At 64.1% G+C, this 16,414-nt stretch overlaps 5 protein-coding genes across 5 annotated transcripts; 2 read left to right on the forward strand and 3 right to left on the reverse strand.

Annotated features, from left to right (window-relative positions):
* Positions 1 to 72: 72 nt before the first annotated feature.
* CHLNCDRAFT_37665 (hypothetical protein) lies at positions 73 to 7,405 on the reverse strand (the record flags this gene model as incomplete). The annotated part of the gene is made up of 30 exons (XM_005842900.1): positions 73 to 411; positions 523 to 638; positions 801 to 924; positions 1,068 to 1,131; positions 1,268 to 1,329; positions 1,480 to 1,581; positions 1,702 to 1,806; positions 1,932 to 2,053; positions 2,205 to 2,330; positions 2,492 to 2,547; positions 2,698 to 2,784; positions 2,903 to 2,988; positions 3,117 to 3,250; positions 3,384 to 3,446; positions 3,553 to 3,629; positions 3,806 to 4,288; positions 4,375 to 4,469; positions 4,603 to 4,703; positions 4,907 to 5,017; positions 5,159 to 5,239; positions 5,356 to 5,419; positions 5,540 to 5,640; positions 5,759 to 5,834; positions 5,930 to 6,019; positions 6,159 to 6,251; positions 6,349 to 6,398; positions 6,540 to 6,645; positions 6,740 to 6,873; positions 7,022 to 7,093; positions 7,222 to 7,405. 30 exons carry the CDS (start codon positions 7,403 to 7,405, stop codon positions 307 to 309), a joined length of 3,270 nt encoding a protein of 1,089 aa, XP_005842962.1. The 3' UTR covers positions 73 to 306.
* Positions 7,406 to 8,188: 783 nt separating this feature from the next.
* On the forward strand, positions 8,189 to 8,531 carry CHLNCDRAFT_15183 (hypothetical protein; the record flags this gene model as incomplete). Its single annotated transcript, XM_005842867.1, has 2 exons — positions 8,189 to 8,298; positions 8,399 to 8,531. Coding segments are annotated over 2 exons (243 nt in total), but the record flags the coding sequence as incomplete, so codon positions are not given.
* Positions 8,532 to 9,284: 753 nt separating this feature from the next.
* Positions 9,285 to 10,744, forward strand: CHLNCDRAFT_141785 (hypothetical protein; the record flags this gene model as incomplete). The annotated part of the gene is made up of 5 exons (XM_005842868.1): positions 9,285 to 9,408; positions 9,502 to 9,636; positions 9,773 to 9,841; positions 9,971 to 10,192; positions 10,413 to 10,744. 5 exons carry the CDS (start codon positions 9,285 to 9,287, stop codon positions 10,742 to 10,744), a joined length of 882 nt encoding a protein of 293 aa, XP_005842930.1.
* A 237-nt stretch (positions 10,745 to 10,981) lies between these two features.
* CHLNCDRAFT_9947 (hypothetical protein) lies at positions 10,982 to 12,785 on the reverse strand (the record flags this gene model as incomplete). Its single annotated transcript, XM_005842901.1, has 7 exons — positions 10,982 to 11,105; positions 11,180 to 11,382; positions 11,572 to 11,751; positions 11,908 to 12,031; positions 12,149 to 12,193; positions 12,296 to 12,504; positions 12,600 to 12,785. Coding segments are annotated over 7 exons (1,071 nt in total), but the record flags the coding sequence as incomplete, so codon positions are not given.
* A 1,521-nt stretch (positions 12,786 to 14,306) lies between these two features.
* On the reverse strand, positions 14,307 to 15,624 carry CHLNCDRAFT_28658 (hypothetical protein; the record flags this gene model as incomplete). Its single annotated transcript, XM_005842902.1, has 5 exons — positions 14,307 to 14,442; positions 14,645 to 14,796; positions 15,029 to 15,156; positions 15,320 to 15,400; positions 15,558 to 15,624. Coding segments are annotated over 5 exons (564 nt in total), but the record flags the coding sequence as incomplete, so codon positions are not given.
* Between the last annotated feature and the right edge of the window lie 790 nt (positions 15,625 to 16,414).

A 16,414-nucleotide genomic window follows, 5' to 3' on the forward strand; every position in this document is an offset into this window, starting at 1 on the left:
GCGCCTTGTGTATGTCATCCTCAGGTGGCGGCTGACATGGCGGCGGCTTTCAGCATCCACCACTCCTCGTCTCAAAATGCAGTCGATTTACATCAGACATGCAGCTGCACCTGTTTGTTTTGCAAGTAAGCACCGCCACCAGTGGTGACAGCATAAATCCCGGCTGTTGCCGGCTGTTGCCATCCGGTTAGCGTGCGATGCAAAGCACTTGGCCCTTGGAAAATTGCCATGTTGCAGTCCTGAGTGGCCTGAGGCATAGAAAATGTTTTCAGCCGAGTCGCGGCGCGGGTCACAGGGCGGCCAGCTTCAGATGGGACTGCTGATGGGCTCCCGCGTCCACTCCGCGGTCACGGAGTCTAGCACCAGCTGCCAGGTGGGCCAGTATCTGTGGTCTGTCTTGAGAGTCAGCACCTGCGAGGCCTCCACGACCAGGATGTTAGATCGGGACAACATATCCAGCGGCATGTCCATCCAGCACAAAGACGAGGGGGCGCAACCAGGGCAGGCGCTGTGACACCCCACCTTGCTCTTGTTGCTCTCAAAGTGCACCAGGCGCACGCGCACGTCGGCGCCATCGGGCAGCTGGCGCACCACCGAGATGAAGGCGTCCAGGTCCGGGGTGGGCTGCCCGTTCACCTCTGCACCGCCGGTAGTTTATGTGTTGGGCGTGGATGGGATGGGGGTGTGTGCGTAGGGTGGGGGGCTCGGGGGTGCATGAGCAGTACGGGCAACGGTGGCAGACAATGCAAGTGAGGCACGACAGCAGCAATGCAAAGCAATGCAGCGAGCAAGCCACCCACCCGACACGCAGTGCAGGGCGTACAGGCCGTAGCGGTGGGCGGGGCTGCCGTGGTGCCAGCGGCTGATGTACACGCCGTGCCTCTCGGGCAGGAAGCCTAGCTCGCGCACGCCGCGGTGAGGGTACTGCACAGGTGCCAGGGGGGGTGGGTTGAGGAGCGGGGTTGAGGAGCGGGGGCAGGCCCAGAGCGAGTGCTGAGACCTGGGGTGGGCAGCAGAGGTTCACAACGAAGTCCAGGACACATGGAAGATTGGGGGGGCGTGCTCACCTGCAGCTGTGCGCCGCACCAGTGCACCATCCGATTGGTGCCCAGCCCGTCCTCGCCGCCCAGCCTGCAGGCAGGGTTGTGACCATGGGGAGTGCTCCTGGCCTGAGAATGGGTCACACACACAACAGGCACTATGGCAACCACCAAATGCATGTCCGGGGGGATGCACAGCTGGAGGGCGGCAAAAGCAAGCCACACACCTGACTGTCACCTCCTGCACCGCAGAGTCTCGGAATATTGTCAGCTGCACCTCTGGCAGCTGCTGCGCTGCCGCCTCAGCTCCTGTGCCCTCCCCAGACACCCTGGCTCGCTTGGCGGGCGGCTGCTCCAGCTGCTGGGCCACACCTGCCGCCTCCGCCCCTGCCGCCTGTACCGCGGCAACATCTGCACTCCCTGCTGCCGGCCCTGCAACAGCGGCTGCTGCTGCTGCCTCGGCAATGATGCGCTCCACATCGTTATAGGAGCTGACAGGCTGGCCGCTGATGGCCAGCACCATGTCAGCGTCACACAGCACCTGCAACGGGGCAACACAGGCGCAGGGGATGAGGATGAGGATCGTCAAGTTCGAGTCCAGCATGGAGCAGGAGAGGCATGCCAGGCCATCCATCTGGAGCAGCAGCAGTTGAGCACGTACCTCCTGCGCATGGCTGCCTGCCACACGGGAGTGGACGCGCAGCACCTGGCGGCGCTCTGGGTCAAGGCGCACCAGGCGGCTCACCCACTCAGTGGGCAGACCAAACTGCAATGGCAGGGGGTCCGGACCCAAAATTGGCGATGGCGGCAGCACACGAATGATGCAAAACCTGGGCGCCATGTCAGGGATGAACACTGATACTCGCAACCAAACCACACACAGAAGCGCACCTGAGCAGCCTTGGACAGCAGCAATGGCTCCAGTTCCGCATCCAGCGTCACCACCGGTGGCGGTGGCAGAGGCACGGTCGCCTCCAAACCCCCACCGCCGCTTGCGTCGCTGCCGCTGCCGTCTGCTTCCTGCTGCTGCTGCTGCTGCTGCTGCTGCTGCTGCTTGTGCTCTTCAATGAGCCTACTCACCCAGGGTGCGAAGATGGCAGCAGGCAAGCCTGCACGAGGAGCGGCCAAGAGGCGCAATGCATGAGTTGAGCAGGGTGGCAGAACCCAGCCTGGCTGGCTCGCATGCACATGTTGACCCACCTGCCGTCCACTCCTGCTCCTCCTTATTCAGCTGCTCGGAGTAGGAGCCCCACAGAGCACGCACGCCGCCTGAGCGATCGCACAGCACGCCTGCACATGTGGCATGGCAGCGGGTGAAGGCAGTTGGGGCCCAGAACATGGATAAGCAGACCATCAGAAATGCCTCGACGGGACCCTGAGACATCCTGTTTGCAACGCCCAACCACCAACTGTCTTCCTCCGCCAGACTGCCAGCCAGCTCCATCACCCACCCGAGTACGCGATACCAAAGTCCTGATCTAACTTCACCACTTCCTCGTGCACCGCCCTGCACAAGCCACATGTGACCAGCTGAGGCAGGCCGACACAACAGAAAGCTGTGTTTTTGCTGTGTGAGCGCACACTTTGGGATTGCGAATTGCTGGGAACCCATGTACACAAGCATGCCCTTCCCCGGCACCCTGGGCACCCTCCCCACCTGAAGCGCGGCACCTCCGCCTTGTGTATCAGGACTGACATGGCGGGGTTGGTCACGCTGCTGGTGCGGTGCAGGATGCGCAGGCTCCTGCAGAGGGCAGGGATAAGGAGGGCCGAAGGGCACAGGGCTGAGCCAGTGAGCAGCTGGCACCAAGACCTGCCAGAGAGTGATGATGCTTGGGAGGCAGCGGGCAGTGGCGGCTCACTTAGACAGGCAGACCAGCTCCACGGCATCGCAGCGGCGTAGCGGCGGGGAGGGCGCCAGGTGCAGCGGGCGAATCAGGCGGCGGGCCTGTGGGCACATGGGTGCAGAGGAACTCAGGTAGCGACGGGCGGGCGCAGAAACAGCAGCACAAAACACAAGAGCTGCGACCGGCGACAGACACCACGGCGCCACCCGCCCCAAGCCAGCCAACCCACCTCCTCTGACAACTGGCGCGGGTCGTAGGAGCAGATGCTGAAGTTGTGCAGGGGGTGCAGGAAGCGCACGCGGGCGGGCACCTCGGCGGGGAAGGCGCCAAAGCTAAGCATCACGTCGCCGGGGCCCACCGTAACTGCGAGGGCGCGAGAGAGCAGCGCCAATGATGATTTAAGTGACGCAGAAACAGTGTTCTGGTAGACCACAGTGCGCAGCTGTGAGCTTGGCAGCACAACGGCAGGTTGCCGCAACGGCCAGGCCCCACCCACCTGTGTTGCGGTCCACAAGCACGAGCCCCAGCGACTCAGACTGGTGCACAATCACGCCGCACCCTGCAAGCGCACCAGCGGAGAGCCGAGCGCGTAACTCCCTGGTCATCAGCCGGCAACCAGGGGGCATCCCAACCACCAACCAGCGGGCGCCGGTTCAGCCTCCCACCCGAAAAGGAGCGGGAGTGCACGCCATCTGCCAGGGCCACCAGCGGGATCTCCACATCGACTAGCACCAGGCCACACCTGCAGACAACCAACAAGCAAAAGGTTGTAAGAAAAACAGATGGGGGAGGAAAGGAGGGCGGGGCAGCGGGAGGGAAGCAGGCAGACCCAGCATTCTGGATTGTGCAAGCCGCCGGTGCTGCTAGACATCCAGTTGACCACAGCTAAGCAGCTTGGCTGGCTTCAGCTCCGCGCACCGCAGTTGCTCCTCCAACATCGAACGCCACATGTTGGCGGCCTCAGCTTGGTCTGCAGGCGCCTCGCCAGCCGCCGCGCCCATGCCCGCTGCCATTGCTGCCTCCGCAGCAGGGCTGCCCAGCAGCCGTGAGTCGTCTGCCTGCGCCGTCACGCCCGGCTGCTGCTTCTCGATGTCCTCGTGCTGGGGGATGGATGGCACGGATCGCTTGCGCGGGATGCTGGCCCCTGCTGCGCCTGCCTTGGCAGGGCTGGCTGCCGCGGGCCCTGCTGTGGTGCCGCTGGCAGCCCCAGGGTGCAGCGGTGGACGCTTGGATGCTGATCCGCCTGCTGCTGGTGGCGTGCCATTGGCGGCGGCGACATCACATGCCTCTCCTGCTTCCCCTGCCTTTGGCCCAGCCGCAGCTAGGCTATGCGGCATCTCCACCAGGCAGTCCCAGATGCCGGCCGCGTTGTTGCGAGTCCACACCTTGGGTGGGCCATACCTGCACAACATGGATGCGTGTTGGCTGGCACCTGACCTTCGAGGCTGGCATGCGGCAACACACCGCCCTGCCAGCTCAGCACCCACCAGCTCCAGTTGACGTGCAGGATGGTGCTCTTGCGGCGGTGCCGCTCCCCAAAGGTGAAGAACTCGAGCGGCACGCGCTGGCCATGGCGCAGGCCCTGCCAGTGGTGGCAGCATGGGGGACAGGCAACACATGGCCAGGCGTCTGGGATGCGCAGCATGGGCGGCAGCCTGTCATCCCACCCAGCAAGCCACTTGACCTATCACGTGACCACCCCGGCTGTCCCTCACTTTAAGTGCCTCGACAAAGGCATCTAGGTCTGGGGTGGGGGTTCCAGCCAGCGAGGTGATGATGGCATATTTGGGCACCCCCGCCTTGCCCAGCAGGTAGCCTGCACAGCATGGTGCGACACGGCATGGCACGTTTTAGTGCAGCAGGGAAAGGAGCGGGCACCATGGGACAGAGCGGTGGGACACAGATTGGGGCCAGACATGCAGGGCCCTGCGGGTGCAAAATCTGCATGCATGAAAGCAGTGCGCGTCAACAAGCTGGCATTCCGATCAAAACCTGTGCCAGCTTGTGGCGCCCGCCCACCTGACTCAGCGACATAGACCTGGCCCACAGCCGCGCGGTTGTTGCGCGCCTGCTGGTAGCTGAGCTCGTTCACCGCGCCTCCGCCCAAGTCAAGCAGGCGGCAGGGAGTAACTGCACAGGGTCGGGGAGGCAGACGGTCCTCAGGGGTTGAGCAAGGCTAGAGTGCAGCCGGCAGTGGTGCACAGGCTGTGACGTGTGATGCAGAGGACCACAGCATCCACAAGAGGGCCACCCATGCAAGCGGATCGGAACCTGTCTGGAGGTCCTGGACGCGGACGTCGGCTGCCAGCGGCTTGCCCCCCCGCTCCACCTCCACGTGCACGCTGCCGCCAACTGTACCGCAGGGCGGTGCACACGGGCAGCGCGCCAATCGGGCATGGTGTGGGGACGCTGATGGCACGGCGCACCGCTTGCTGGCTGGCATTACACCCACAAGTAGACCTGCTCACCATTGTCGTCCAGCAGCGCCTCCATTGTGAGGAAGTCGGTGACGATTTGGCCGTTCAGGCGCACCTGCATGCAGCACAGCCCAGGCGGGCAGGCATTGGTTGAGCATTCAGCCCGAGCACCTACGTAGATCACAGTCGACCGAGCAGGAGCGCGACTCGCAAGCCAAAAGCTGCAGCCAGTCACCAGCACATCTCCCGCCTCCAGCACGGCCTCGGCGGGGCCGGCCGGCACCACGCTCTCTACCACCAGCATGCCCGTGCTGCCAGGGCGCTCGCCCAGCAGAGCTGCACGCCCAGACGGGAGAACAATGAAGAAGCAAAAGAGAAACGATTTGTCAACAAGTGCAGGCGGCAGCATAGCGGCTCATATGCATGGCAGCATGCATCGCAGCAGCCCTCTCACCACCATCACCCTCGTGCTGCTGCTTGGACGCTCGCACTGCCGCCTCCGTCTCCGTACGCAGGCCCAGCCGCCGCACCTGCACAGCGCCACAGCACAAAACCCCACGATTTTTAGCACGCCATGTGTAGTAGCCCTCAGAGAGGGAGAGGGCCGGGTGCAGTAAGAACTGACCTCATCGTAACCTTTGAAAACAAGCGTCGCTTGCAGGTCGCCGCGTGGGATGGCTGGCTGGGCCCAGGAGCCGTCGGGCTGGTGGCACGCCTGCATCCATGGCGCAATGGAAGGCATCACGTCACGTTGCCCAGGCTGTGCAGTGGAGAGCTGCCCATGCACTGCGCTGTCCCCAAGGTGCACCCACAGCAGCAGGCGCCTGGCCGCGCTGCCCTCTGGCGGCGCTTACCTGCAGCAGGTGCAGCGCACGCACGATGCGGTGCAGCGGCAGGTAGTATGCCGACGCCGCCTTGTTCTTGCCGCCCGCATTCAGCCCCACCGCCTGCAGAGTGGGGCAGGTGGGCTGCTGCCTGGGTGCCTGGGTGCTGGCTGGCGGGTTGGCTGTGCAGGCCTGCTCCTTGCCCGCCACCTGCTCGCACCTGCCCCTTGATGTTGACCACCGGTGACCCACTGCTGCCGCCCTTGGTGCCTGCAGGGGGACGGACGGGCTGGCGTGAGCCGGGGTGCTGGTCAGGCACATGGGCTTGCCAGACCTTGGTGCGGCATCCGCGGCGCAGACGACCAGCCGCTGCCTCGGCATTCTCGCACGCGGCCTGGTGCAGTACCCCACCCGAGGCAGCCTGAATATAGAATTGATTGAAGTCGTTGAAGCCCCGTCTGCTATAGTGCGGAGCATCCCGATCCAGGCGCGCCAGTGTGCCACTCAATATGGACAGCTGCAGACAGTGAAGGAGGACAGCTTTGGAGGGGTGAAGTGAAGCGTTGGCAGCGGCCCAAAAAACTGTCCATGTCTCTGGATGGAAATCCCACCTTCTCCCCCGAGTCGTTGCCGACCACCCTAATGTCGAGGCCCACAGCCGCCGCATCCGGCGCCAGCGGTATCTCGCCGGCCTTCATGAACTGCAGCCGCCCCGGATCAAAGCGCATGAACCCAAAGTCGTGCACTGCAGGGCACGGGTGGTTTAGGGGAGGGGAAAAGGGCGCTATGGGCACGGATGGGCAGAGACATATGTCGGCGCACCCAATAGTCGAGGACAGTAATGGCATGTGCCGCCAAAGGCCAAAGTCATTCCCACCAACGGGCCCACGCACCCGGGTCGTAGTACAGAGGCTGCACGGGCACTTCTTCTCGGTTCAGGAAGATGGCTTCCGCCACCACGGGTCCTGTATACAGTGGGCGGGCAGGGCGATGCTGATGTGTCAGGCTGCATTGCAGTGTTGTTCAGGCACTGTGAGCAGTGTAAGAGTTACAAAAGCCTGTTCCCAAAGTAAAAAAAGAAAGGGATCCCGACCTGGTGTGACAACGTGGCGGTTGGTCAGGATCAGTCCTCGTGCCTTGTCCACCACAAAGCCCGTCGCATAGCTTGAGCCGGCCGACTCGGTGTCAAAAGCGCGCGTCTGTGTCACCTTGAGAACGACCACCGCCGGCACCACCGCATCCAGGGTTGTCTTCCACGCATCGCTGGCCACCTGCATGGGCATGGAGTGTAGCAGGAAGGGGGGGGGGGACGATGGGCAGGAGCAGCGGGGTGTCGCGTTGCCACCGCCGACCAGCGGGGCGCCGGGTTGCCGCCGCTGGCACCCGGCCGCCGGATCGCGTCCCGATGGCATCCAGGCGGCATCGCACCATGCCCACCTCTACAGCCGCCGCTCCCCCGTTCATCTCGGCGCTCAGCACCTCCAAACTTGCGGCCCTGTCCATCGGGGGGGCCTCCGCGTCATCCATCGCTGCAATTCAGTGTCCCAGCGTGTCTTGGACAAAGCACGACACGACATGCATAGACCTCCTTCATTTTGGCTGACACGTCTGCATAGCACATCACAGAGCCTGCTCGATCGGCAAAGCATCCCCATCGGATCAAACATTGGGAGTCTGCTGAGACGTCTCTTGCCGCCCTACCCTCTGTCCACCAAGTGGCCTCTCAGTGGGCGCGGTTGTCGAGGCTGCTGCCCCAGCGGGTGCTTGCGGTCAGCGGCGTGCGGCCAAGGGCCCAAGGGCGCTGGGTAATGCTGCGGCTGCTGCACCAGGCCAGGCTCATGTCGGCGTCGGCGGCAGCAGCGGCAGGGCAGAAGGCGGGACCGATAGCCACCAGCATTCAGCTCAAGCTGCAGGTGGGCAGCGGTGCAGTGGCAAAGGGAGATGGCGGAGAGATGTGTCACCAGCAGTCCCAGGATAACAGCCTTCGAGGGCCCACAGAATGCGGGCCTCATTCTGCTGGCTCGCCCGACTGTTTGCTGCGCTGCGCCCCTCATTCTTGCGTGCAGGAGGCATTTCAACCTGCCAGCCTCAGCGTCGAAAACGAGTCCCACAAACATGCAGGGCACTCGGGCAACCCCGGCGGCGGACCTGATGCCGAGACGCACTTCAAGTGAGCGCTGGCAGGCAGCTGTCGTGGGCCATCATCCGCCATGCCTGTTCCTGCTCATCGCGCGTCATCCAACTGTGCAACCCGACTGGTTGCCTTGCAGGGTGGAGATTGTGAGTGCTGCGTTCGAGGGCAAGAAACCCGTACAGCGGCACCGCATGGTGTACCAGCTGCTGCAGGCCGAGATTGATGCGGGCGTGCATGCGCTGGCGCTCAAGACGAAGACCCCCGCCGAGATGCGGCAGCAGTAGCTGCCCGCGCTTGAGGCTTCTTCGTAAGTCTGGTACCCAGACTTAATGTAATTGGGAGCAGAGCAAGAGGAGGCAACACTGGGAGACTGGGAGACTCTTGTGCCGTCAGCTGAGCACCGCCGCCGCCCCGCTCACCCGCTCCTGCAGCGCTCGCCTGTACCCCGCCTTGCCTGGTCTGTTTAAACAGGTGACAGCCCTTCGAGAGGGTGGTAGAAAGGCACGTCCTAGTCAGCATCGCCTAAGCTCACAGCTCCCTATTGTCTCGGCAGCTTACTGTCTAGCACTCCTGGCTTCATTCCAAGGTTCCCTGGCCTCAGGCAGGCCTGCCCTCTGCTCTCAGGTCATAAAGCCATCACTTCGCTCGGTCGACTGGCCTGCTCTCGACTGGCCTGCTCTCTCTCGACTGGCCTGCTCTCACACCCACCACCTATCTTGCTTCTGGGCGTGCTAGCCAGGCTCAGGGCGCACCGGCTTGCTGTTGAACACGCTGGGTGAGAGCAACTAACACGGCAGCCCAGGGGCCCCAGCTCCGAGCTGGGGTGTGGGCCCTGGGCTGGTGCCAGTGCCTTGGGCACCACAAGAAGCAAGCAGCAGCAGCCGTGGGTTTTCAGAGCCGTCAACCCGCCGTTGGCACGCGATGACATAAGCCTTTACACCATGTGCAGTACCAGGCATCAGTCAGCTTCTCGGCTGTTGCCCACCCCTCCCGTGCGCGCAGGTGGGGTCCCCTCTCCCCCAATGCCGCGCCGCAGGGCCCAGCGCATCACGGAGCAGGCCGAGCCCAGCACGTCGTCGGCCTGCCCCTCTAGCGATGCCGAGACGCTGGATGAGGGCCGAGGTGCCGACAGCGGCACCACCGACGGTGAGCTGCTGCCTGCAATCACTTGATAGTGGTCAGAGGGGCGGGTTGAAAGCCAACTCCCCTTTCCCTCTTTTGCTGTCCTTTTTGTTGCAGAGCCGCTCTCTCAGCCAGCCGAGCCGTCGTCACCTGCCGCGCCGCGCTGCGGTGGTGGCACGCTGCGCGGTCGGCCCCGCATGCTGTGGAGCCCAGAGCTGCACAAGGAGTTTGAGGCGGCGGTGCACAAGCTGGGTGAGGAAAGCGAAGAATGACAGCTCTGCGCTGGCTCTGCATCGTGCTGCTCTGCTGCAGCTGAGGCTTGGGTTTGTCCGTTTTGTTGCAAATATTTGATGAACCACACCGCCACCCAGCTCACCCCATGCTGTAGGCGGCCCCTTCTCGGCAACCCCCAAATGCATCCTGGAAATGATGGGGACCAAGGGGCTCAGCCTCACCAGTGAGCCCTGGGGACAGTTTGACTGCCCGGGCGGTGGGGGAATGTTGACTGGCCGTGCCGGTCGGGGACTTGCCGAGCTGACAGCGGCCTCGTGCTTTGTGCCCCCTGCCAATGGCGCCTGCGCTGCAGACGTGAAGAGCCACCTTCAGAAGTTCCGGCTCAAGGCGCACAAGCGAGCGCAGCTGCAGGCGGCCGAGGCCGAAGCCACAGCAGTGGCGGTGGCCGGCAGCCCACGCCCAACAAAAGCGGGGCGAGCCGGCGGGGGAGTTGCCAGCACTGGCAGCCTGCCGGCTGGCCTGTCAGCTGCTGTGCTGCCAAACAACATGGTGCCTATTACCACAGCAGGTGCAGGTGAGGCCTTTGACCCCGCTTGACAGCTAGGCATGCCTCGTACACCTGAACTCCGTGTCGAATTCTGCTTGAGCAGCATCCAACTGCCCCTGCTGGACCCCGCTCCCTGCAGGCGTCTGGAGCCCGCTGCCCAGCGGCAAAACAATGGAATCAGCGCTGAGCAGCCTGCCGGAGACTGCGTGCCTGATGCGTGTCGCCCCTGGCGCTGCTGCTGCTGCAGTGGCAGCAGGCCAGCAGGGGGAGGTCAGCTTTGCAGACCCTGAGCTGGCTGCCCAGGCGGCAGCGTGGCAGCGCAAGCGCCTGGGTCTGGTGGCAGCCATCCAGGGTGCGCTGCAGGCGTGCCAAAGCCCCACGGCGCATTTGTCCCAGCATCATGAGCAGGCGGTGGTTCAGTGGCAGCTTGAGAACCTGCACTGCCTGCACGTGCTCCACTCCCTGCACATGATGCAGATGCGGCAGCACCTTGCAGCGGCTGCATGCCTGAAGGAGAAGGCGCAGCAGGCCGCCGCCAATGCCCCTCTGCCTCCAGAGGCTCTGCAGCTGGTGACTTGAGCTCTTAGTTGCATGTGCCCGCCATCTCCTTTTGCCCGACTGCTTCATCGGCCCAACTACTCTCCAGTTGTTGTTGACCACGGTTGTTGTTGTTTGCTTTCCATCGCATTTGTTTTTTGTTGCACGAGGAAAACATGAAAGCACAGTGATTCGGGGCATTGCATGAGGGGACAGGGGATGTAAACGCACAGTGCACAGCTGAGCTCAGGTCATTCATTCAGGAAAAGCCTGCTCGGCAACCTGCAGTGCCAATGCCTTGAGATCGGCGCCGTTTGCGAGCCCGTTAATGAAGCGCTGTGGGATGCCGCCGAGGCCCACAATCGCGCCCACAAGGGCACCTGCAATCCAAGGGAAATGTGCACTGAAATCAAGCATGGACCGGGGCTGACAAAGCGCCAACAGCATCCCACAAGCCAGCCAGCGCCATCTGGAGACGTGCCTGTTAGTGCCGCCCTGGCCATATTGTTGCCGCCGCTGTTGATCGCCATCAGCACTGCGATCTCAAAGTGGTCTGGCCGGCCCTGGAAGTGCGCGGTGTAGTAGTAGGCGGCTGGCAGCAGGAAGTGGATGGAGCAGGCCAGGCCATACAGCAGGGCCACTTTGGTGGGTGGGATGGAGATGGTCGGGTCCCGCGCCGCCTGCATGCGCATGGAGGAGGCGGCGAGGGGTTCAAGCCGGGGCGGGGTGTCGGGTCCATCAGGGCAGGTTGTGTGGGTGCGGAGTAGCAGGCAAGGCAAAGTTGCAGGTCCAGAGGCTGGGGCACCAGACAAAGGAGATGGGGCGAACGTCTTGGGATCAGCCAGTGCCGCAGAAGCTTCAGCTCTCACCTGCACCACCCAAGACACTTGGAGGAGCGCGTCTGGGAAGGGCATGGTGGGGGTGGGGTCCGCAGGCTGGCGCGTGATGTAGTCGCGCTCCTCAACCAACACGGCATGCGTGACAGGGATCTCCTGCTGGACTGCCAGCTCCCTCATCTTCTTGCCAAAGTCGGCGTCCATGCTCTCGCCCTGCACGCTCCGGCAGGCAGCATGACTAGCAGCAAGGGCGGCTACCAGCATGGCCCGTGCAGAGCGTCCATCAGCCAGCCGATGCAGGCGGCCTGCTGGCAATGCACGGTGGTGGTCCAGCCATGCGCCACGATGACCATGCCCTTGCCTCCACACCTGGATAAGCGCCGCAACCAAAATTGCAAACGACATGGACTGCCCCGCCACAACCGGGTCCAGATGGGTCAACCGCACGTTCTGCATGGCAAGCCGCGCCGTGTCGCCCAGGCTGGCCGCATACCTGCATTGCGCAGGGGGTCAGGGGCCAGCAGAGCTAACAGCATGCCAGGCGCATATGGCTGCCGAGCGCATGTGCATCCAGCCCAGCAAGCAGCCACGGCACCCTCCCCTCGCTCACCGCGCAGCCAGCATGACGGCGCGGATGGCCCCCTCGGCGGTGTCGCTCCAGCTGCCCAGACCCTCCTCGCCCCACTGCTTGCCCTCCACCTGTGCAGGGCAGGCACTGGCACGGTGGGCGCAGAAGGGTACAGTCCCAGGACTGCACAGCAGAGCAGGACCACCCTGGCAACCAGGCCAGGCATGTGCTGCCCGTGCCTTGCGGCCGCGCCAGACGTCCCGCATCGCCACGTCTGTGTAGCGGCCAGAGTAGGCACTGCCATCCAGAGTGCCCAGCAAACCGTCGAGTCGGGCTGTAAAATCGTCCTGGTCGTGCCTGCCCACCTCCGCCAGTGAGCGCAGAAGCAGCTCACACACCTGTGGGGCACGACTGGCGGCCAGCTGGACAGGATGGCATTAAAAAAGGTTGCAGCTGGAGGCGGGCCGATGCACTCCGACATCGCTCGGCTCACCTGCCCCGTTTGACTCAGATCCCCTGCTTCCTGACCTTCATGGTATCGACCCGGTTTGGGCTTGGTGTAGCCATCGATCCAGCCGAACTCCTGGCGCAGCACGTCGACATCGTAGTACCAATGAGCCCCGACGCCCAGCGCGTCGCCGACCAGGCAGCCCATGATGGCTCCTGCCGCCCTATCCCGCCTGGCGGCCACGCTCGGCGCTGGGGGCATTCGCTTCTGCTTTTCTTCTGGTGGATGATGCAACGTGCTTGGCGGGTGAGGGGACGCAAGCGCGTTGGGAGGGGATCGCTCGAGGAAGTGCTCAGCGAGCAGGAACGGGAGGGGGTTCAGCAGCAAATGGCAAACCTTCTTACCGATTGCAGACGAAGAAGGAAACTGCAAACGCCCTGATTACAACCCTGTTCTGCATGCTGCGCCACGTCACCTACCAAAGATCAGCCCCCCCCCCTCGTTGCCTCTGCTGCATGCAGTAAATGCTGTGATGTCGTCAGCCCGTCACACCGGCTCGCCAAGCGCTTGGTTCCCCGTCCAAGGCTGCCGCCGCCGGCACGCCAGCAGCACTCTGAGCGGCGCCAGCTGATGGAGGCACACATAACTGGCGGCCACACACTCACAGCAGGAGCAGGAGCGGGGTCGGCAGGCCGGCAGCTCTCCGGGGCAAAGGGAGCCTGCAGAGGTCCGCCGGGCACTGGCATTTTGTGTCGGGACCCAGCCCGAGTGTGCTGCTGCCTCTTGGTGCGTGCCAGGACGCGCGGGCGTACGATGCACCCGATGCCCTCGCCGTGGATGCTGATGCCCGGTGGCCCAGGCGCGGGAGCCTAAATGCCGAGCGCCCTGTTCAGCAGCGGAACTATCTAGGTGGAAACAATGTTTGTGTGATGATTGCCTACTCCAAAGCTACAAAAGGCGATAATGGAAGCTAGGGCGGCGCAAGGTGTCTATTTGCCACTACCGCGTGTCTGGCTGTTGTACTGGTCCCTGATTTGCTCATATCGAGCGACCTCATCGGCACTCAGCGACGGCTGCAGGTTGGCCGCTGCCTCCAGAAAGTCGGCCTGTGTCACGACCACGTCGCCGCCATCCGGCGCGCCGCTCTCCGCCTCGCCGCTGCTCCTGCCGCCGCCGTCGTCGCCTGCTGCTGCCGCCGGTTGCTGCTGCTGCTCCTCCTGCTCCAGCCGCGCAATGCAGCGCTTGAGGGCCGTCATCCATGCATCACTGCACAGAGCGTACAGGTCGGCGCCTGTGAACCTGCACAGAGAGAGGCGGGGGCAAGGAGCAGAGTGAACCTGGCTTTGGCACAGCAGGCAGACCATCAGCAGCAGCAAACTGCGTCACGCACTGTGCCGTCGACACAACTGCGGGCGGTGCTTCAAGACCATGGGGCTCATCCCAGCAGTAAGCCCGCCCACCGCGGCTGTGCACCTGTCGCCACAGCACGCTGCCACAGCAGCCAGGTCCAAGCCGGCACCCAACGTGAACTTGCGCGTCAGCGCCTGCAGCACCTGGAGCCGGGAGGGCACGTCGCCTGCGACAGGGGGAGGGCCGAAGGCGGAAAGCACGTCTCCATTGATCGGCCATGCCAGAGCGTGAGAAGCGAGCAAGGAGGGGCGGGGCATGAGAGTCTCTAGCAAATATCAAATCCCTCCCAAAGACAACCGAATTGCCACCCACCCACGCCCACCGACCACCCAATTCCCAGGGTCACCCTGTCCCCACCCATCCCACCCACTCACTGGCGATGCCCACGTAGAGCAGCTTGTCCAGGCGGCCAGGGCGCAGCAGCGCGGGGTCTAGAAGGTCGGGGCGGTTGGTTGCACCCACCAGGAACACGTCGCCGCTGCCGCCGGCACCCTGCAGCGGAGTAGGTTGAGCACCAGGCGGAGGGCAGCACTTGCGCTCAGCACTGGCCCTAAAGCCCTTCCTGAACCCTTGCCTTCCATGCGCGCACCCCGCTGCCCTGCCCTGTGCTCTGGTGCCCCGTGTTTATAAACTCCCCCGGGCCCTTGGCAGCTTTGAGCCCCAGCTGCGCCCCTGCACACACCTGGACACCATCTATCTCAGCCAGCAGCTGGCTGACAACTCGGTCCATGACGCCGCCGCTGTCTGAGCCGCGGCCGCGGGCAGGCGCCAGCGAATCGAGCTCGTCGAAGAAGACGACGCAGGGGCGGGCGCGGCGGGCGCGCGCAAATACCTGCAGGCGCGATGGTTGCAAGTAGGGGGTGCATGGAGGGGCAAGGCAAAGACGGCAGGGTCAGGGGTGAAGCAGGCTGGTTGAAAAGCAGGCAGATGTAATGGTGGTGCTGATTGGCGGACGCCAGCCGTGCTACAAGCCTGCGGGGCACAGCTGCCAGGAAAGTCCGCCAACAAGCACCCAAGCGAGCAATGGAGCCGGGTTGGCGCCCTCCTTACGCCCAATGCCCCACGCTTGCCTCGCGGATCTGGCGCTCGCTTTCTCCCACGTACATGTTGATGAGCTCCGGCCCCTTGACCGACAGGAAGCTGATGGAGCACTCGGTGGCCACCGCCTTGGCCAGCAGCGTCTTACCCGTGCCTGCACCACGCGCCAAGGATGATGGCATGGCAGGTTGAGCAGGCGGGCAGGCAGCCGGGGCATTAATGAAGGGGACTGATCGGCGGCTGGGGCTCCCTGGCAGAGCCCGTGGCACATATGGAGAGCAGGGGATCCCAGCAGCCGCCAGCTGCATGCGGCTGACCTGGGGGCCCATAGAGCAGCACGCCGCTGCGCCGCCGGAGGCCACCCGCAAACAGCTCTGGATGCTTCAGTGGCAGCTCCACTGCAGGGCACAGGAGGGGCGACATGAGGGCTAGAGGGGCATGCCCTGAAGCCATTTGTTTGCCGCTGATGGAGTGCACCGTGCAATGTCAGTGTCACAGGTCATGCCAATGGGTCGCCCTGCTTACAGCCCAACGTCCCTGGCACCCGCCACCCACCGGTGTCCAGGATGGCCCGCTTGATGTCGTGCAGGCCGCCCACGTCCTCCCACTTCACGCTGGGGATGCGAGGGGCACCTGCAGGACCGGCGGGATGATCAACAGGGTACCAGGCCTCACAATCAGGGGGATGGATATGGAACAGATGCCTGGCAGACCACAATCTGGAAATGCTGCAGGCAAAGCGCAACCCGAGTCTGTACCCAACCCACCGATGTCTGTCGCAGTGCGCTGCCGCACGGCCTCAATGGCTGCCGCCAGGTGCCGCTGGGAGAGGAGTGGCGCTGTGGGTGCTGCCGGCGCTGCGGCCTGCTCTAACGCAGGGTCAGCGGCGACGCCATTTTCGTTCGCTGGTGCCCGGCCTGCTGCCGCCAAGACGGATGCAGGAGGCAAGACCTGCAGGGCTGCTGCCGCCGCTGCGTCTGCTGCCACCGCCCGAAGCTCGCGAGGCAGCAAACCGGCGGTGTGGCGCGCAGCATCCTCCAGGCCCTCGCTGCTAACTGCCGCTGCTCTTTCCGGTCCTGCCGGCACTACCCCATTGGACGCTGCTGCTCCAGCCATTGCTGCTTGCCAAGCCGCAGGTGCGCCCTGCGGCAGCCAGTCTGGTCCAGCCGCTACACCCGCCAGGCTGTTGTGCAGCAGCTGCTGGCGCTGGCGCTGGTCGGGCGCCTCCAGCGCCAGCTCATGAGTGAAGCAGCGTCGCAGCGCCGGCGGCAGCTCCTCTGCCGATGCAGTGCAAGCCACCAGCACTACAGGAGAGGGGAACAGCTGCGGCTGGCCAGTGCCGCTCCCACCGCCGCTGTGGGTGCGAATACAGTCGGCCAGCACGCTGCCCAGGCGTGCCGCATATGACTGCG

This window comes from Chlorella variabilis (genome assembly GCF_000147415.1).
Source record: "Chlorella variabilis unplaced genomic scaffold CHLNCscaffold_38, whole genome shotgun sequence".
NCBI classification, from domain to species: Eukaryota; Viridiplantae; Chlorophyta; class Trebouxiophyceae; order Chlorellales; family Chlorellaceae; genus Chlorella; species Chlorella variabilis.